The sequence below is a fragment of the Octodon degus genome, unplaced genomic scaffold (genome assembly GCF_000260255.1).
Source record: "Octodon degus isolate 3935 unplaced genomic scaffold, OctDeg1.0 scaffold00087, whole genome shotgun sequence".
Taxonomy (NCBI): domain Eukaryota; kingdom Metazoa; phylum Chordata; class Mammalia; order Rodentia; family Octodontidae; genus Octodon; species Octodon degus.
The window spans coordinates 2,690,415-2,711,267 of record NW_004524663.1 but is presented as its reverse complement, the minus strand read 5'-3'; the positions used below and the strand labels follow the sequence as shown (position 1 = coordinate 2,711,267).

Genomic DNA, 20,853 nt, shown 5'->3' with positions numbered 1-20,853 from the left:
AGCAGGCACTTTACTCTGCTGAGCTATCTGGCTGGCCCTGGTCCAGGCTTATCTTTGTTAAGCTTCCAGCCTGGCAGTTCATCCGGCTTACTGATAAATTCTGTGGGCATATTTCACCCGCATTCTGAATTAATGGCTCAGTTATTGAACGTATTATCTCACTTTTTTGTTTCCATTTTTCTTTTGTTAAACTTTTCTTTTTATTATATATTTTCAATATATAGTGGCCACACTCAATGTGGGCGAGAGTTGGTACGTGCACACGTGCACACACACACACACAGTGTAATTCTTTTGTTTCCTCCCCTCTCTGCCTCTAGGGTGCAGTTTACTTTTTTTCCTCCTGTCTTCCCCCCTTCCATGTCTTGATCCCCGTTATGGTGTGTCTAGGTGTCCCCCCAAAGCCTCATGCAGTCTTGGGGTGGCTTCTGGAGTTCATGGTTATTGTGGGTGTGGATGCTGCACCTGCCCTGGGGCAGGTAACCTGCATTTCAGTGCAAGGAGGGAGAGAAGCTAGAAGCCTGAGCTGCTGCTACCCCTCCCTTGCCCTCTTGCTCTTTGCTGCCGCCATGAAAGGTTGCTCTCTGCTGTGTGCTGCTCTGCCTTGGACCCAGCTGTGTATGGACTGAAACCTCCAGTAACTGTGAGCTAAATAAACCTTTCCTTCCTTCCTTTTGGGTGTCGGATATTTGTCCCAGCAATGAGAGAAGAGTAACTGAGACAATCCCCTTTCCATTTGAGAATAATCTACCTTCCTACTTCCTATTATCTAATTTTCATTTTTGGATTGATTATCTTAAAAGCCTCATGAAAGAGAAGCAAAGTCCCTACGTATTCTCATTTCAGACTTACTCTTGATAGATCAATGAAGTCGTTCATAAGTTAGAAGGGAGCGGAAAAGCAGTGCAACCCTCCTGCTCACCCCTTAGTAAGATTTCATTCTTGTCAAAAGTGGAATAATCATGCCATTATTAAAATGATCAGCCTGGATTTTAAAATAATCTTCTGCATTAGTGTGATTTCAGTTATTTCGGGCACTTAAGTGCCACCCAGACTTTTTTTTTTTTTGAGACCCAATCTCACCACATGGCCCAGGTTGGCCTGAACTCTTGATCCTCCTCCTGCCTCAGTCTCCTGAATGTTGGGATTACAGGCATGTGCATTTTCTTTATTTCTTTATTTAGCATAGAAGGATTGAACACAAGCATCACCGAGCTACATTCCCTTCCCTTTTAGTTTTTTTTTTGAGACAGAGTCCTGCTAAATTGCCCAACCTGGCTTCAAACTTGTCGTCCTGCCTGGGCCTCCAGAATATCTTGGATTATAGGCATGTGTCACATCTGCCTCCCCGCAGCCTGCTAAAGGTAGTAAGCATATTTGGTTTGCTTGGGTCTTTGCAGATTTTGTTAAAATAAACTAAGGCAGCAATCAGAGAAAACATCCATGCAGATTAACCCCGCCCCCCCCCCCCCCCCCCCCCCGCCAGTGCAGTAGTTCTCCGCAGAGGGCAGCTCTGTTCCTGAGGGGACTGTGGTGACGTTTGGAGACATTTTTGTTGTGATGGCTGTGTGCGCGCGCATGCGCACACCTGCACTACTGCTCGCCAGTGAGCAGAGGCTGTGGCTGCTGGGAGAACCCTGTGCTGCACAGGACGTGCCTGAAATCATCGCCCAGTTGCAAATATCTACAGTGTCAAGGATGAGGAAACTTGACCTGATCTTATGGCTGTGAGTGCCTTGTTTCCATCCCGGCCAACTGGGCATCCAGTTGTTAATTTGCTGTCTGCCTGCAAACCCCATGCACTTCATGCAGGGATTGGGGAGGCTCCGCAAGGCCTCTCTACTGAGCCCTGTCTGCAGGCCATCTTTAAGCATGGTCTGCAGTCTCAGATTCATTGTTAAAGTACAAAGGAGACAATATAGCAGATGGAATAGTAAAGTAATAGAGACATTTTTCCCCTGGTGAAAAAGTGCCTGTTGAACTGGGGTTCAGTTTTGAGTAAGTAACTCAACTTTGAGAAGTCAAGCTTTTCCTCTTTAGAATAGGCTTGGTGAGATTTGCTCCAAATAATGCTGGTGTTGAGATGCGTCACTGGGGAAGCCAGGCTGTGCCAAGGAGCTGAGTGGGAGTGGTGCGCATGTGCGCAGGTCCCTGAGCCCCTGCGACGTGGATTTGCAGTGGAGGAGATACGCGATCACAATCTAGAAACTTATTGGGACTCAGATGGCACCAAGCCTCACGTGGTGGCTATTCAGTTCAGGCCCATCAGAAAGAAAAAATGTCAGTTTCATCCTCTTGGGTTGTTGAGCACCTAGTAATCTTCTTTGTCAGAAGTTCCAGACAACAGTGTTTTACATCTTGATCTGAAGAAAATGCCTGGACTTTCCCATTCCTTTTTGGTGCTTGAAAAGGCTACACAAATATGCTTCCCTTAAGAAGAGCTAGAGATCGCCAGCTTTTTTATGGGCTGACTTTGGATGGACTACTTCTCATTTTTTTGGTTATTAAGTTAGTGTCGGTTTACTCTAGAATTAAACTTTGGAGCACATTTCAACACACCTATTACTGTTTTGTTGTGGTTAGTTTTTAAAATTATATATTTTTTCATGATGATTGAGTGACAACTCATTCTGGAAAATGATTCATAGAATGTAGAATTATAATGAAGGGGCCGGAGAGATAGCTCAGTAGAATAAGCACTTGCCTAGCAAGCAAAGGGTCTGAGTTCAATCCCTGGTTCCACAAAAAAAAAAAAAGAATGAAAGAAAAAGAAAAGAAAGATAGTTTCACTCTGAAAAAAAAATGTTAGTATTATAAATACCAAGGTGGTGTAAAAAGGGTTAGATATAGAGCAGAATAACCCTGCTCACCAATTTTTCCTTTCTTCATTGTACTTACAAAATTAATATAAACACAGTGATAATAGATGTAATTTATCAACTGCCAAACAATGGGCCAGTTACTGTTGGTCTTTTTTTTTAAAAAAAATATATTTGGTACAAGGTCTTACTATGCAGCTCAGACTCGTAGTGATCCTCCTGTTTTTAGCTTTGTCAGTGCTGGGATTACAGGTGTGTGCCACCATGCCTGGTCTCAGTGGCTGGCTTAGCATATGGTGCTGGGGATCGAATCTCAGTCCTTGCGATTGCCTAATCAAGCGCTTAGTCTGCTGAGCTATCTCACTGGCTTTACTGTTGGTCTTTTAACATGTGTTATTTCTAAGCATCACAAGGTTCATATTTATTATTCACTGCTACTTTAGAAATGAATAAACTGAATGTCAAAGAGGTTAAGTATATTGCTCAAGGACTCCAATTCATTTGAATTTAAATTCTTCTATACATGAATTTATCAGGGCTTTTTGTTTTTTGGAAGAATGCTCGCTTCTTTAGATTCATTTCAAGGGGCATAAGGGCAGATAATAGGGTATGGATGTATTATATAAATATATTACACACATGAACCCCCCAAAAGTGAAACCGGGGGAGAGGAACAATGGGGGTGAAAATGAGCAAAGTGTGTTCCACAAGTGTATGAATCTGTTAATCTGCATAATGAAATCTGTTAATCTGCATAAACCATTTTACAAAGTGAAGCAGAGTTATGAGCTGATGTTTAATAACCGCTGAGTTATCAATGAGGCTTAATAGTAAAGCCTCGCTCTGGTGGGAGAGGGCATGTGCCGGACCTTGGCTGGCTGTATCAGCTCGCACAACGGCAGTGCAGATGATCTTCGGAGAGGCGTTTCACCAAGACGTGTCTGTCCAGCTGGGCTGGGTGCACTCTGCGTGTGTCCTGGGAAGAAGGTGATGGAGGCCACACACTTAGAGGCCTGGGGGAGCTGCTAGGTGTCCCTTCCTGGGCTCCAGGCCCTGGTTCTAGGCACTGAGTCATCTGTGCACTACCAGCTTCACACTGATGTGGTCTTCCTAGAGTTCAGTCTTCATGAACAAAATCTGGAATCAGGTGTGCAGTCCAGGCGTGTTGGAACAAGGGGTTGGCCGTCTGTGCGGAAGCATATTAGCTTGGCACTGGGGTTCCTTTTTAAAGCATTAGATTAAGTAGGTGTTTCATTTCGGAATCTACTTTTAGCAGATGTCACTTTCCAGCGGTGTGACATATAATGCGTAATGTTCAGTTCCAGCTCAGCCCAACTCAAACCAACTACATTTGTACTGGAAGAACAAAACTTGTAAAACCTTTCTCAAACTTCACCTTTCTTGAACTTTGCTTTAAAAAAGGTAACACGTCTTTTAAAGCTGGGCGTGGAGACACACTCCTGTAATCAAAGCTAGTCAGGAGGCTGGGGATGGCAAGTTTGATGCCAGTCTGAGCAACTTAGCAAGACCCTTTCTCAAAATAAAACAATGAAAGGTTGGGGAAATAGTTTGGCATTCTGCAGATTCAATCTCAAAAAAAAAAAAAGAAAGAAAAAAAAGGAAAAGAAAAGAAAGAAAGAAAGAGAAAATCTTTTAAAAATCTATTTCAGTTTTGCTTGTGGAGGTAACTCACTCCTGCTCTGACACTCAGCTACGGCGTAACCTTCATGTCCCCCTATGCTTTTTCTGCACAGTATACAAGATTCTGGCAGCATTTTCACTCTGCATGTTAATTCACTTTCTTTTTCTCAATTTCAGTTCCACAGAAAGACCATCTTTGTATACCCAACTCCTAGGCCTGTTACAAAATAGATTTTTATGTATTTTTCAGCTAATGCATGAAATTCCCAGGTCTTGTATACAGATGTAAACTCTCAAACACTCAAAAGGAGTCCCCCTCCCTGCTGTTTCCTGTAAACCTTGTTAAAAGATCTAAATTCTGAATGAATCATACCCCTCTCCCTACTGTCTCTACTCCTTCGCTAAGGATGTATAACATGGAATCAGAGGACCCTGCTTACCATTTTTCCAATCATCATTACATACGGGCCCAGATACTTGTTCACGCCGAAGATGTCTAGTAAGCGGATGTACCAATAAATGATGTTCACACAATAGATGACTCTCCCGTCACTCCTGAAGGGCTGGTCCTGAAGGCGGAGGATCATTCCAACCGAGAACAGAAGGATGGCTATGAGGTCGGTGACGTTCCAGTACTCCTGCAGCCACACCTTCACTTTCTGCAGTAGCTTGCCGGGCTCTGACATCAGGATCTAGAGGGCCGGAGACAGCAGGGTTAGGCCTGGCTCCTGCCTCCAGTTCCTGCACCATTGCTGAGTGCATGGCCTCTGAGCTGCTGGTAGGGGCTTATTTGGTCTGTCTGTGTTCACCTTAATGCATTTATACAGTGAGTATACAACTGGGCTTAGTTTAGGCAATCTGGATTGGAAAGGAAGTAGAGATAAACAATAAATTGGATCCTTTGAATTGCCTTATGATTCTAAGACATACAGTGAGGTTTTTCTCTAACATTTTTACATTCCCAAAACACTGAAAATCCACAGATTTCTTCCACCCCCTTTAAACAGCACCGTTATATTGGGTCACGCTGTCAGGAAAACTCTTGACTACTCTTGCACCAGCAAGTCCTTGCACTTCTGTTTTTTTCTTTCTTTCTTTTCTTTTTTTTTTTTTTTTAATTTTTCGGTGCAACCGGGGATTGAACTCAGGCTCTTGTGCTTGCCAGGCAAGTGATTATTCTACTGAGCCATCTCCCCGGCCCCGCACTTCTGTTTCTAAACACAACTTCCAATCACTTCCCACTCCCACCACATTTCATCTCGCACACGCTCGCAGTCCTTCGCACTGTGTCCCTTCAGCCTGCTGTCCCTTCCCTGAGCCATGCACAGGGTGATCTCTAAAGAGCAATAACCAGTCTGGTGATTATGTGGGTGTCTATGTGGGTGAAAGTTCACCAAGCCGCACCCTGACCAGGAGTTCATTTTGTTACGGGTAAGTTGTACCTCGATTTTAAAACAGGGAGACACGAGAGATGAGGAACAACAGAAGCTTATGAGCATCGGATGCTGGCACATTTGACCTTTCAATGATTTCCGTTACCATTAGAGTAAAACCTGAACTACTTGCCGTGGCCCTCTTCACCTCCCATGTTCTCCCTACTCCGCAGCTGCATTGGCCTGCCTGGAAGCAAGCTGGGTCCATCCGAGGCTCAGGACCCTGCTCTTATTTCTTCTCTTTGGGCTTTTCTTAGTCTTAACGCGTGTGGCTCTTCCTCTTCCCAAGGTCTCTAGCTGCAGTAGCCTCATGTCTCCAAGTCACTCACACTCTGCTTAAGTTTTTGAGGATTTTATCACTATGTGAAATTATTTTCTCCATATATATTTTTTCCTGAATATGTGTCTGCCTATCTATTCATTCATTCATTCCCCCCAGCCAGCCATCTACTTAGCACTCATCCTCCATCATATCCTGCTCCAGATGGGAGAAGTCAGGGAGCCTGGCTTCGTGAAGGAGCCAGGCCAACCTGCAGAATCTCATGTTGACTTCTCAGGTTTCCATCTCTTCAAACACAAGCCACAGTCCCCCACTCCCTCTCCCACCCCTGGGATATCTCAAAGGACAGAAAAGACTGTGGCCAGACCTCTCTGCGGCTGTTTGTTTGATTACTCATGGCCACTATCATGTTGGACCCTGGTCTAAAATACTAAGACAGGGGTGGGTCTCAGGAGGCTGAGCAAGACACCAACAGCTACCTGCTGGTTTCACCTTCTGTGGCCACCTCTGAACCCTCACCTTGGGTTTCTTACACCCTAGTAGGCATCAGAGTCAGCTGCAAGGCTGCTGGAAACCTATAAGGTGGCTTTCTCGCTACTTTATGCTTCAGCAAGTGTAGGTGGGGCCTGGGGAGCCACTTTTGCCAGGCCTGCCGAGCTAGTACCACTCCTGCCCTACCCACCAGCAGTTCCTACAGCTGGCAGAGTCTTGACGGCCTCTCACCCTCTGGTTCCATCTTACTAGGCAAAAATCCACATGAGTATGTGGAGAGAAGGATGGAGGATGGACAGCACCTTAGAGCTTTTTGGACCCTTTGTTCACTCTTTGCTGAGAACACTAATAGACACAGAATGCTTCAGTACAATTGTTAAACAGTGCAAATACTTTTTTTTTTTTTTGGTGGAGTCCTGACATTTAAAGAAGAGGTCAAAGTACAGTTCTTGGGATGAAGCAGGAGCCAAGGTCAGGACTCTGTCCCCTTGTCAGCCCGTAAGCACGTGCCTTAGCAGCCCCGGACCCTGCAGATCAGAGTGGGTGTTGGGGGCGCAGGGTGCCTCAGGATGAGTCCGACAGATCCCCTACCCAGACCTCCTTTCTAGCCGTGGGATTTTTAAAAACTGATGAATCCCCGAGTCTTGGTTTGCAGTCCTGTAAAGTCAGGACGTCATCATAGCTGTACCACTGACCTCAGAGCTGTGGGAGAAGGACCCAAATGAGATAACGTCTACTAAAGCAGCTGGAAACAGTGCCATGCTATTAAGGGATTACTGTGGCCGGCCTGGTGACCGCAGGAGAAGTGTGTGGGGCTGGGAAGGGGTGGGCAGCCTGCGAAACCACAAAGCCTCCCTTGTGTCTCCCTGGGAAGGCACCAGCGTGTGCAAACTTTTCCACGTTTCCCAGACCTGAGCTCCTCAGGCCTGCATCTGACAGGGCCAGGCAGGAAGGCTGGTGCCTGCGGGCCCTGCCCCGGGACCGGAAGCTTTGTCCACTGAGTTCAGGGCCAGGACATGCCCGAGAGGCAACCCCACTGTGTCCCCTGGGGCAGGGAGGGCTGTCCCTCACTTCTCCCCGGGGCGGCAGGAGAAATGGAGAGCAGGCCTGAGGCTCCTGGCCGGGCGCCCGCTTGGCAGCCTCCCCCAGAACAGTCCGTTGAGTACAGGCTGCTCCCTGTCTTCTTCCAGCCGAGTCCCTGGAGGGACGCCAGCCTTGCACCGAGTCCTTCCCTCTCCACTTATCACGGAAAGGATGTGTATCTGCGCCTCGTCGCAGACTGCCAGCTGGCACCGCACAGCCCCGGGCCGCTATGGAGCAGGCTGAGGACTCAGGGAGCCACTCCCTGCCCCAAGCGAAGGTGTCCCTGTGGCAGGGGGAGTGCCAGTCATGGGCCAAGAAGCAGGAGGCGCTGAGAATGCGAGGATCAAGGATCGCGGTGTAGACAACGGGTCAGTTTGATCCAGTCTCTTACAACCTGGGGCGAGTGCAGCCACTCCCAAATTCCCAGGTTGGAGAAATGCCAGCCACAAGGAAGGTGTTTCCCAGGCAGCGTAAATACCCAAGAGAGAAGGGGGCTGCGAAGACAGATTACGTTTAATGATCCCAATACAACTACATTGAACAGAATACTGCATCTTTTTCTCTGGAGAGAATTCCAGAGCTGAAATCCAAGAAGGCGCGGACCTCTGGACTCGTCTTAGTGATAAAAGCAAGAGTGGATTTGCGGGTCTTAGGAATCATTTTCCTGGCTCCCACTCTCTGCAACACAGCAACCAGGATGGGTCTTGAGCTGTTGGAGGTGCATGGAGGCGACAGAAGCATTTCCTGCAGAAAAGGTCCCCCCTGGGCCCCACAACTACAGGGAACATGCCAGAACCCCTTAGCATCTCACCAGCCTGTCTTCGCTCATGGTTCTCTGATGAACTAAATTTGGGCAGAGCCCTGAGCGGGTGTGTGGCGCCCTCTTGTGGGATTTTGTTAGATCACAGTCATTTTAGAGGTAATCTATAGGATCCAGGGGTTACCTTTTTCTTGAAACAAAAAATTCAATTCTGTATTATTTAAGAGCAGTTTTAGGTTCATAGAAAAGTGAAAGGAAGATGTATAAATTTACCACATGTCTTCGGCAGCTACATATGCCTCCACTAGTGGGGTGTGTTTGTTAATAGACTCAGACTCCGCCGTTCGTATTAGGCTCTCTCTTGGTTGGGGGCTTCTGTGGGTCTAGATGCCACGTGTCCATCGAAGGGCACCATCCAGAATAATATCGCTTCACTAAACAGCATCTATCATCAATCCCTCCTCCCAAGCGCTGGCAATCATGGTTCTTTTTATTGTTGTCTCCATAGTTTTTGCTTTTTCTAGAATGTCATATACTTGGAATCACATAGCACAGAACACTATTTTTTTGGGGGGGCTGATTTTCACTGAGAAATCTGTATCTAAGTTTCTACCCTGTTTTCTTGTGGGTTCAAAGTGTGGTCAGTTGCCTTGGGAGCCAGCTCCTCTGATGTCACACACGTCACGTGGAGCTGGCATTTGCATGGCTTCTTTTAGGTCACACGGATGGATGGCAGGATCGAAGGGGGATCTGATGTCCCCAACTTGCGCGACCACAGTGTGGAATGGTTGGTGGCCAGCAAGTGCCTGATACGCAACCAGAGGGTAAGTTCAGTACAGGAACGAAAGCGGAGCTCCTCTGAGAGCCGTGAAAACACATTTGGAGAAATGCTATTGATATCAGTGGACTGTGTCCAAAGAGACTCAGAGGGAGGGATTGAAACGGGAGTTAAAAATAGCAAAATTTAAGAAGTGGTGTGTATAGGGATGAGAAAACAGGTGTAAATTATGTGGAAGATGACTGGGGAGTTGGGGGAGGCAAAAACTACGTGAGCAGAAAATAGACTCGATCCAAAGTGCTCCCGGAGCATCAGCGCCACAGACATCACCCTGCAAGACCTCCCTGGGCTTGTGAGAGAGGAAAGCAGCAGCCCCAAGCAACATCAGAGAAGAGTATCTGGCTTCATGAGGACCCGAGGGTTCCCTTCTCCCTTCCACCCACGGATATAACCAGCCACCAGCTTTCTCCCATTCGCTTTACTGAAAGCAGTTACCTCTCTCATCTTTTCTATCCCCAGGGTGAAAATGTAGGAGATGACGATCCATTCCTGTGTAGAAGGCCAGCGCTCCATCTTCACCAGCACGATGTAGTTGAAGAGCATCAGGTAGCCGATGTACGCCAGCTGCAAGGAAACACAACTTGGAGCTCTGGCTGCTGGGGCCCCAGGGCCCCTGCCTGGGGCCCAGCCGCCCATGTGGGACAGAAGGAGGACAGGGGGCTCATGATGAAATGAACTTAGCAGCTTGCAACTATCAAGGGGCTATAACATTTGAAACAGTTTACTATATGATCTTTGTTTTACCTCTTAGACATGTCACACAGTCCCTGGAAGTTTGTATCGATGCATCACCATACATCAGTCTATCAGTTACCCATTTTCTTGTGGCTAACAGGGAGTTTCAACCATCAGGGCTGCTTTCCTGGGACACGCACCTTCAGCTCCCAAACAAGGGCAACGTGCTGGGTTTTGCCTGATGAATGCCGTGAGAATGTACTTCTTGCCAACTGGTCAAACCAACGTGGCATTCTCTATCTCAAGACACTGCTTCAGCTCTCTTTCTTTGCCGGGTTGCCTTCACTTAGGGCCTGATGTGTCCACACCCAGGAAGGATTTCCCTGTGTCCTCTTGTACCACCTTTCTGCCCTTCCCCAGTTGGAATATTTGGTTTGCTTTTTGCTTCTTTGAAGTAAAACAAGAGAAGCCAAATCAATCTCCACAAAGGCATGGGTGTGCGTGGCCTACTGTGGACTAGAGTGGGGCTTAATCCTCAGGAGCCCCCAGCACCTGGAGGAAGGTTCTGATGTGACTGCCTGCACTGACGGAGGTTGAGAGAAACCCACCAGGACTCGGGTTTGGTCTCTGTCACTTGAGATCTGTGGTGTCAAGGTGAGCCTGGTGGGTGGGGGGCAGGAAAGCTGATGGGGCTCATGTATAAGAAATGGCACCCTCAGGGAACTGGCAGATCCATTCAGCTTTCCCTAGAAAACGCTTCAAGGTAAGCTAAGCACTTACTGGGCCTCAGGGGCTGTGATTAGGAACTCAGAGTGAGTTTATCCAAAGTTCCTGTACTTTTCAGAGAGACTGAGCACATAATGACATGCAGCTGGGTAAGAGGGTTGAGGTCTCTCGGGTTCTGGAGGTGCTCGGTGACTTTGGGGCTGTGCAGGCAGCCGAGAAGGAGAGGAAGTTGCAGGCAAAAGTGCAGAGGAGCTGCCCTATCTACCGCTGGACTCCGCATTCTGCTTTGGTAAGGGACTAGATTCCCAACTGCATGGACTGCGCATCTGTAGGCACAGCTGTGGCTGTGGTGTAGCATTCCCTCCCTCTTTTTCTTTTTCTGTTCTGTTCTTTTATGTAGAGTCTTGTGCAGGCTAAGCAAGCATTCCCCCACTGAGCCCACCCTACCCCTTTCTGCACCCCTTTCCTCAATATTTTATAGTACCTAAAGCTGAACCCAGGACCTTCACGCTGAGCTACATCCTCACCCCCTTTAAAAACACTTTTATTTTGAAGCTAGGCATAGAGGTACAGGCCTGTAACCTCAGTCCTCTGGGAGGCTGAGAAAGGAGGATGTGGAGTTGGAAAGTTCGTTGGTATTAAGTGGTGCTTGCACCAAAGCGCTGAGCTCAGCAGGTGGTTGTGCAGATGCTGAGGGGCCTGAGCTCACCTGCTGTGCTTTGGTACCTAGCATGGGGCTGTCATGTTGATCTATGCCTCCATTCCCACTCTTCATCACTTTCAGAAGCATTAACAAACCATGAGAATCTCATGAGTTTCATTAAAATTGTGCAGGACATTGTCTAAAAATTAGTTCAAAATATAACCTGGGTTTTGTGGCTTTAGCTCACCATTACAATATACAGCTTTCACTCTGGAGGCTCCTTGAGCACTGTATTTTGCAGGATGCAAAGAAAGTAATTCAGGTGGTAAAACTATAACCTCCACTCATCCTCCTCCTGTTCCCAAAGACTTCTCTCTTCCTGATTGCTTTCTTCTCTTAGTTGGATAAATTCTGTGACTTCTAGCTGACACAAGTCTTAGCTGCCCTGGTTTTACAAAATTCACTAAAAAATATTCCACAGCATTACCTTGCTAGTGGGACCTAGGCCCTGGATCTGAGCCCCAGCACTGCTAAGAACAAATGAAAACCCCAGGTTATGCGCTTTATCTTGTCAGCCAACCTGCCTGGGCCCCCAGGAAAGAACCTGTCACTGGTGGAGAAACCCAGCAAGCGCGCCACATCCTTCTCGCCATGGTCGCTTCACACCAGGAGTCTGAATCCTCTCCAGCTGGACCCTGGAAGCAGCCCTCAGCATGGACAGCATTCTGCCAGCTGGATGCCCTCCTGCCTGTGTCCTGGAGCAGAGGGGAGCAGCCTGATCCTGGGGAAACTCGCTGAAATGGGGAGATGAGGTTGTGAGGAAGTGAGGTGGCCTTGGCTTGGAGCCCCCAGAAAGGAGGAGGGGACATGTTTGGAAGTCAGAGTGAGAAACACTCTTGCTTGTGGAGAACACAAATGGGACCTTCAACTAAAAATGAAAAGTCATGGCAAAATATTTCTCCCCAGAGAGGCTGGCATACCTTTCCACTCAGGCTCCCTGGGGCCTGAGTTGTGTCAACATGTGAACACAGATTTCTGAGAACTGTTGTCTAAACACAGCTGAACCCAGCTGGGTGGCCCCGTTTGATGGGCTTGCTGGAGGGAGGTCACCCTGTCACCTGGGCAAGCGGCAGCTTCCCAGGGCGCTGTGTGTGTTGGAAGAGTGCTGTGTGTCCCACCTCCCTCATCCTGGAGGGAGTCAGTATTGCACAGCCTCTCGGCTCCTCCCTGGAGATTTCATTCAGCGGCTCTGCAGTGAGGTCTGGAGCTGGTGTTCCAGCCCTGCTGTCTGTGCCCAGCTTCTCAGTGTTGGCTGCCCATGAAAATCAGCCAGAGGTGCTGAAATATCCTGATGCTCAGGAGCGTACCAGACCCTGACATCAAAGCTCTGGGAGGAGGGCCCAGGGGTTGGCGTGTTCTCTAGAGGATCCCCACGGGCACAGGCCTACACGTAATCCCAGCACTCTGGGAGGCTGAGGTAGGTGGATGGCAAGCTGGAGCCCAGGTAGGCAATTTAGTGATTTAGCGAGACCCTGTCTCAAAAATAAAAACCAATAGGGGCTGGGAAGATGGCTCAGTAGGATAAGCACTTGACTGGCAAACTCAAGGATCTGAGTTCAATCCCCGGTTCCGAAGAAAAAAAAACAACAACCCAAAAAACCCACAAAAAACAAAAAACAAACAAACAAACAAACAAAAAACAATAAAAGGCTGAGGATGGGCTCAATCCCTAGTACTTAAAAAAAGTAGCGATTTTCAGCTGGTGGTGATTTTATCACACCGGGGTAGATGCAGCGAACCCTGGAGGCATTTAGGTGGCTGTAGAGGACGCAGAGTGGTGCTCACATGTGGTGGCAGAAGTCAGGGACACTGGTGCTACATGTGGTGGGCAGCGCCCTGTGGCAGAGAATCATCCCACCTGAAGTCCTGGGGGGCTGAGGTTGAGGAGTGCAAGCAGCACCCCGAAAGCATCTCACTTGGTCCCTGAGCCAGGCTGTTTGGTTGCCAGCTCACAGGGGTGCCCCGAAGCTGGTTGTGGGAAAGGCTACAACCCTAGCCTTTGTCTGGTACAGTTTTGTGGTGGTTGGAGAGAATGGGCGAGGACCTGGGTCTAGCTCACTGTAAATCTAAAACATTGTTAGAAAGAAGGGGTGCAAAACCAGCAGTACAGCCTTTTGGGCATCTCAGGATGCCTTTTTGGGGCATCTCACCACTTTTGGCAGGAGATGTATGCAGGGTATATGCGCTGGAAAGTGCTGCCTCAATTGCAAGCAGCTTGTGGTAGGGTTTTGCTGCTTTGTCTGAGTATTGTTTAATTGTGTCAGAGAAAGATGGCTGCTCACCTGGTGGTGCTGCCAGACTGGGAGTAACTCCACTTACGTGCTGAGCTTTTCTAGGGTGTGACCTCTGCACTAACCCTTTACCTACCATATACCCCCCCCCCACCCCAAGCCCAGCATTGGCATCTGACATAGGCAATTCTCGCCTAGTCCTTAACCATCTAGGCAAGGAAGTGTTCTGCAAAATAGACATCTGTTCTCCCACCGTTTCTATCCATTAACACTTTCACCATTTTCTCCTGTAAAGGGGAGAAGTGGAGCCCATGGAAGCTGCCTAAGAGCCTCCCAAATCCTACAAAGCTGCGGATGGAGCAAAGTCAGAAGCTTTTCATTCCTGCATGTATGGTGCTCCTGTTTCGGCCCACAGAGGGAAAACTACATGGGGCAAGAGGAACAAACATGATTTCTGCCCCTGCATTTGGGAAGATAAAAACAAAGAGACTTACGGTGTAGAACCAGAACTTGACGATAGGTGCATTGTAGAATTCATAGATTTTTCTACCCAGGGGGATTAGGCGGTGCCTGCTCTGAACCTCCTCTTCATCCTTTTTCCTGGAGGACTCCCCATTGTTCCGTCCCAGCATTGCCTACAGCGGGAGAGAAGAGACACTATCACAGCAAGGCTCTGCGTAGAGCAGCTCAGCCCCCCTTTTGACCCGAGGGTGGGGGCCGATGCTACTGAGCCTGAACTCACTGAACTTTCTAAGAGCCCCAGCCCCCAAAACATCGAAAGGCCACAGCTTCCTAGGCATGTGATCCATTAGACAGCATCCATGTCTGGACCGCAGACCTTGGACATAGCTCTCGACCATGTTCTTCTCTTCCACCCTGGACACCTTGGAGGGGTGGGTGACAGCAGATGCACAGAATCCTGGGAGGAAGAGTGGAGCCAGGGGAGGGCAAGCTATAGGAGTCTGCCTGTCTGTCCATGTGATGAGGCAGCTAGATTAGGGTGCAGATTCTGTCTCTAGCCATGCTGTAGGCTGGATCAAAGTTCCTCATTTTTTGGTTGTATTCAAGAGGTAAATTATTGGCATTATGTAGAGCTCAGGCTCTGATTTCAAGCCTTGTAAAAGTGGAATTACTATTGGGCCCAGCATACTGCCTTCCTGTATAGCTAGTGGGAAGGGCCAGGCGAGCTCTAGGATGTTGACTACCTCCTTATGTATGCATTAGCCCATCACCCACATAGCAGCAGCATCAGCAAAGGTTTAACATCACAAGGGGGGTGGAACCTGACAAAAGGCACACACACACTGTCTGGGCAGCAAGCAGCAGGGAGCTCCCGAAATGGCTGAAGAGCCCAGTGATGAAGTGTTTTAGACTTTGGGTCATGAGTCATGGAATACTTAGAATCTGTTGTACCTTGGGCAAGTTGTTTTAATCCCTCAGAGACTTATTTTCTTTAACTGTATGGTGAGGGTAATAAGAGGCCCTGTTATTGGGTTAGTCTACAAATAAATTTAGTTGTCTGGCCTTATTAACTGCTCAGTAACCATCAGCTGTCTGTAAAGTATCCTGGGACTTCCCAGATAGTGCATCCTGACTTAAATGGTCCAGCTGGGAACCTCTAGGAGGTAGCTTAGTATGAAGGCCCTGGCTTCAATCCCAGCTAGTAACCCAGTCCCCCAAATTGACCTTGACTTTGTCTGAAGACATATCTGGCCTTTGCCCTCAGCTCCTGGAAGGCAAGGCATATCATATCAACAGTTCTTTGTTTAGAGGGAAAGCCAGCCCCAGATCTGAAGGTGGGGACCAGCCTTGCCATAAAAGCCCACTGCATGAGTCACAGTGGGGGCTTAAGGTCACCTGGTCACTGGGATAAAACACCAGCAATTAGTCAGTCAATCATACTTATGCTGTGGAGCACCAATAAAAGCGTCAGACAGAAGGCCCAGGCCAGCTTCTCTGGTCGGCAACACGTTGTGCCTGTTTCACACACTGCTGAGCACTGAATCCTGGCTCCACCATGAGTGGATCCAGAGATGATGCATTTACAGACATTCTGGACTTAAACTTACATACATCTTCTTTTGTGTGATTTTAATTTGTATGCTTATCCTATAACACACTGTAACTATGCAAGAAAAAGACTCTAACAGCATAACCTCTTGGCTTTAGGTCTTTAACACTGTCCTAGACAAGGTTAGTTTTCCAATGTTGCTTTATTAAATGTGGGATACAATACTGCTCAGGACTGAAACATACCTAGATGAAAGCATTGTCCTACTGAGCACACAAGATTAAAGTGGAGAGATCTGGTTGTAGCAATGGTTGAAGTTTGTCTTGAAACTGAAAGCAGGTTTATCTTTATCTTCACCAGCATCCAATCTTCATGGTGGATACAGCACACTAGACCCCAGTATTAGAGTACTTATCATTGATCTTAGGAAACTCTGATGGTACCAAATACATGGTACAGTATTTGTCCTGTAATTTATAATTTATGTAATATTATTCTACTGCTACTTCTTTTGTTATTCTGGTTTTGTTTTTAAAATTTTTTAAAGTCCATTTGTTTACTTGATATAGGGTCTTGCTATGCAGTTTGGACTTGTAATGATCCTCCTGTCTCAGCCTCCCCAGTGCTGGGAGTATAGGTGTACACCACCATGCCTGGCCTGGCACACCCAGCGTTCCTGGGTCCACAGTGCAGCACCGGTGCTCGAACCTGGGTCATTGTGCTTGCCAGGCAGGCACTTAGACCACCGAACTATCTCCCCAGTTCTGATTTTGTTTCTTTGAGACAGGCTTTCACTATGTAGTCCAGTCCTGTCTTGTCTTATCTTGAAATCACTCTGTAGCCCAGGATGGCCTTGAACATACAACCTCTCTGCCTCAGCTTCCCAAGCGCTGGAATTATAGGGAGTATCCTGCTTCTGCTCTGCTTATTTCTGTGTGGAACAATGCAGAGTTACTCAGGAATTCAAAGAGATGGAAATAAAGGCAGATTCTGGCTTCTTGCAGGGCGGCATCCTGGGGCAACCTTTGGGGACAGTGACTTTCCTAAATCTACAGTTGAGGCTCAGGATATGTTGGGACTCTGTTAGGCCAAGTGCAAGGTGCTGGCACTTAGCTGGCCAGGCAGGTGAAACATAGGTAAGACTATGACAACCATTTTGCCTTTCTTAGTCAAATTATTTCAAAGCCAATGTATTGCTTTTGATGGATTTGAATGCAGCATTTTTGTCACTTCATTAATTCATTTATGGCACTTCATTAATTGGAGCTTGGAAAGGCCAAAGGATGTCCCCTTCCAAGGGAAGATGGTATCAGTTCTGTGGAAGCGGTACTCTCTAAGCAGTCCACAATGAGCCCGCTGACCAGAGCCCTAGCAGTGACAGGATTTGCCAGGAGGGCCAAGAAGGCTCACCTGTGAAGCAGCTGCTGTCCCAGCCTGGGCCCACCAGGGTCCTCCCAACTCTTTCTGCTGAGGAATGGTAAGCTCGGCGTTTGCAGAGTCTCCTACTTGGGCTCCCAGTGACCGCTGCTGCGGTCTACCCTTTGGTAAGCAGACTTCGCTCTCGGTCCACAGACTTGTGGATTGTTGAGCGATTCAATACCCAAAGCTCTGGGCTGAGCAGGGACCACTTCTCCCTTTGTTTTCTTTGGAGAACATGCTGATTTAGCTCCTAGCTGTCTTTCTCGAATGTATGGCTATATGGGAGTCACGCCATACTTGAATTAGAGGACCTAGGTGTCACTTTTGAATTTTCCCTACTCCATGGTGAACCAAAGCAGCTGATCATCTACACTTAAGACCAGGAAGAAATTCTTTCTCTCTTAACTTTTGGCTGAAAGAATAGCCTGTGGGGTCAGCACACCTGGGTCTGAATCCCACCTTTATAACTCATTAGCTGAGTAAAGGTGAGCAATTGAACCTCTTTGAGTCCCTCCCTCCTCCTCTGTAAAATGGGCTAATAATAACGCCTATCTCATGGGTCTGACGAGGACTCCGTGGCTAAGCATATGAAGAATGCTTAGCTCCCTTACAATAATAGTGAGTATTTACTGATGTTTTTAGCGTGCCAGGCTCTAGTCCCAGTAGTTTGTGCGTATTTCTCTTAACCCGCAGGAAGCATGCCACACTTAGGCAGAGTGATTCCACGCAGGAAATCACACAGATGCAGGAGGGTTTTGACTCCAGGCCACCTAACGCTTTCCCCACTGCTAAAATATTTACTGTGGATTCATTATTCATACAACTGTCATTTCTCTCAGTGCTGAGAATACCATTTTCTATCCGGTAAGGGTTGCAGAGGGCAAGATGTGGGAAGGAAAAAAAAAAGATGCAGGAAGGATTACTTTTGTTTGTGGTATTGGCCACACAAAGTTACATCCCTGGCTCCTTTTTTGTATCTTATTTTGACGCAGAGTCTCACTAAGTTGCTAAATTCCTCATGCTGGGTCTGGGTTTGTGGTCCACCTGCCTGAGTCTCCAGAGCGCTGGGATTGTAGGTGTGTACCACCCTCCTAGCTCAGAGGGACATTTAGGGAAGATGCCCCAGGATGCCACTGCAGTGACAGGCCGCCTCAGAAGGTTTTGTAAGGGTCCTGAAACTGAGACAAAAGTTGGCTTTTCATTTGGGAAGTCAGGAAATGGATCTGTAAATAGATCAGAGGCCTCCCGGAGGAAAATCACCCACCTGGAGGAAGAACAATTCGCACAGCGGTCTCACTAGGATAATAATGCAAAAAGTCTTTTGTCACCTGAACAAAATCAATTTTCGTAGTCTCCTCTTACAGTTCCTTCTGGGTCATGAGAGCCTCTGTTGCTAGCTAGGGTGGTGAGGGAGGGGGACATGAGGCACATCAAGAAAGTCCTCGTGGAGCCGTTGCGTGATGGCTTCTAAGCCACAGAGCCTCGTCTGTCCCTATAACAGGGGGTATTTTTAGCCTTTGGGTGCAAGCCAGTGGCAGTCATGCTGCCCCTGCGGGGGTGGCGAGAAGCTGTCCCCCGAGCAGCTGCCCCATCTCTCTGCAGAACAAAGCACCAGATTCTATAATTATCCCAGGAAGAGCTAATAAAAGCTTTCCATACAAACATCAAAATTCAATTAATAGTGTATTTGTGAGCCTGACCCCAAAGACAGACGCAGCTTAGCTTCTGATCAGCAGAATATTCCTGTGCAGACGCCGGCTGCTCCAAATCATGGGCTCCCTTCCTTTTTGTGCGCTAAAACTGCCACAGAGGCTGATTGTTTATAAAACTTTGCTTGCCTGGAATTTTAGGGGTGCTGTGCTGTGAGCTTTATTATTCTTTCCCTGCACCACTAGCTAGCTGAAGGTCTTTACAGAAGACTGGACCCTCTAGTCACGTTCTTTGTGCGTACAGAGAATACTAGCACACACCCCAGTCTCAATAAATGTGGTGGGAGCCGGGGAACAGCTGTTTAACCTGGAGTTGTTGAACCCTTGGCCACACCAAGTGGAGGAGGGCGTCCTTCCAGGGAGAAGGACCCATAGCTCAGCCTTACTGTCAGTTCCATGTCCTCTTCATCTTTCTCCTTGGTGGGCTTCTCTGGTTCTTCGGGCTCCTTCTCTTGTAGGTGGATTTCTTGGGCCTGAGTCATGTAGGGCATGTCGTCTTTGTTCTTGAACTCCAAGCTGAGAATTGAAGGAGGAAGTAGAATTCCCAGAATTACCTAAAGTAATAATAATGATAATAATAATAATCACATTTAAAGGATTACAAATAAGGTGGTTGGTTTCTTAGACTCAGAGGGCCGGGGGTGTGGCATTGTGTGTGTGTGTGTGTGTGTGTGTGTGTGTGTGTGTGTACACATGCACACATGCATATGAAGGCTTCTAGGCCTTGGATGGAGACTTGGACTTCTAACTATCTGAATGTATTAATGTGAAGTGGTCATGGTCATAGCTGGGAAATATTTTTGGATAGCAGCTCTATCTAATTTTTTGGAGAAATAAGGAATTTTCCCCAAGTATACCTTGCCCTATTGACACCCAGGTTCATGGGAGAACTAAGGAAAAAGAGAGATTCCCTTCAAAGCAAAAGTGGGAAAGAATTAGGATTTCTAGTTAGTCATTAGACAGGACTTGGCTTCCTAAAAATCAATCCACACATGTGTTCTTTCGCGTTTATTTGTTAATGTGTTAAGTGGAGTTGATTCTATATTATCTGACTATCTGTCAAAATTTTATTCTAAGATGACCTCAAGGGAGTACATATAGGAAAGCATTTTTATTCACTAGAGAGGATTTTAGAGGCATTTGCTGTTATACAACAGAGCCCCCCAAGCTTGTGGTGTCCCCTTGTGGGAATGCTTCCACAGGCACAGCACTCTGCCTCTGTCCTGTATAAACAATGGCAGACATCCCTGTTGAGGATGTCTGTTGTGTAGGCCTCTCCCATGAGGGGAGTCTCGCTGTCCACTGCCAGGGAACAAGTACAATCTTGAGTGGTGTCTACATCTGACTTTTTCTCCCCACATTTCCTCCCATTCCTCTTAATCCTGATATGGCCCTGGGGTGCAGGCTTCTAAAAATAAACCTCTTGCAGAAACTGCTTCCAGAGATGGGTCTAGAGAGATCCTGAGAGTCAGGGAAAATGACACTCAGACTATGAAGGAAGGATATCCCATGCTTGACGCTGTCTGGGAACCACCATGACCCTGGCTTCTGGGTTCCTGGCTGGGCTGGGAGGCTTGGGTGCATGCTGGCAGCTGTTGGGGGGCATGACACCTGTCCTGCAGCTGAGAGCTGGCCTGGCATCTTGCCTGAAGCCAAGCTCCTCTATCCCTAGCCATGTGGCTATGAAATGTTGTCTACAGCTCATTTCATGGGAGCCACCTGAGCCTTTGGCCAAGAGCCCATGGGAAAGGTAGAGTGCTGATCCCAGGAAATTCAGGCAAAGGGTATGGAGTGGCTGACCTGAAGGGAGGATGCACAAGTCCATGATCTGATGTGAAGCCCTTCTGGTAGCTTATTGCATATGAGAAAACTGCTAGAGGGATTTAGGTGCTCTTACCACCTTAAGTAAAATGTGACCATGGAAGATGATGATGGGTATTTTAATTTGCTCCACCCTCGTAACCATTTCAACATCAAAAATAGCATGACCTACACTTTACGTATGTTTTTTTTTTTTTTTTTTTTTTTTTTTT

The 20,853-nt window shown here is 47.5% G+C and overlaps 1 protein-coding gene across 6 annotated transcripts in view; it reads right to left on the bottom strand.

Moving 5' to 3' along the window:
• Trpm3 (transient receptor potential cation channel subfamily M member 3) overlaps nt 1-20,853 on the bottom strand; it is a 333,483-nt gene that overhangs the window by 63,479 nt on the left and 249,151 nt on the right. For 5 of the 6 annotated variants that reach the window (XM_004637157.2, XM_023721897.1, XM_023721896.1 and 2 more), the window contains exons 17-20: nt 19,207-19,374; nt 14,176-14,316; nt 9,782-9,910; nt 4,901-5,152 (exon numbers count right to left, since the gene is read on the bottom strand). In XM_004637157.2, the coding sequence (XP_004637214.1) occupies nt 4,901-5,152; nt 9,782-9,910; nt 14,176-14,316; nt 19,207-19,374 (690 nt within the window). Of the gene's footprint in view, nt 1-4,900; nt 5,153-9,781; nt 9,911-14,175; nt 14,317-19,206; nt 19,375-20,853 lie in introns of those variants that run through there. The other variant, XM_023721898.1, reaches the window with a different exon arrangement.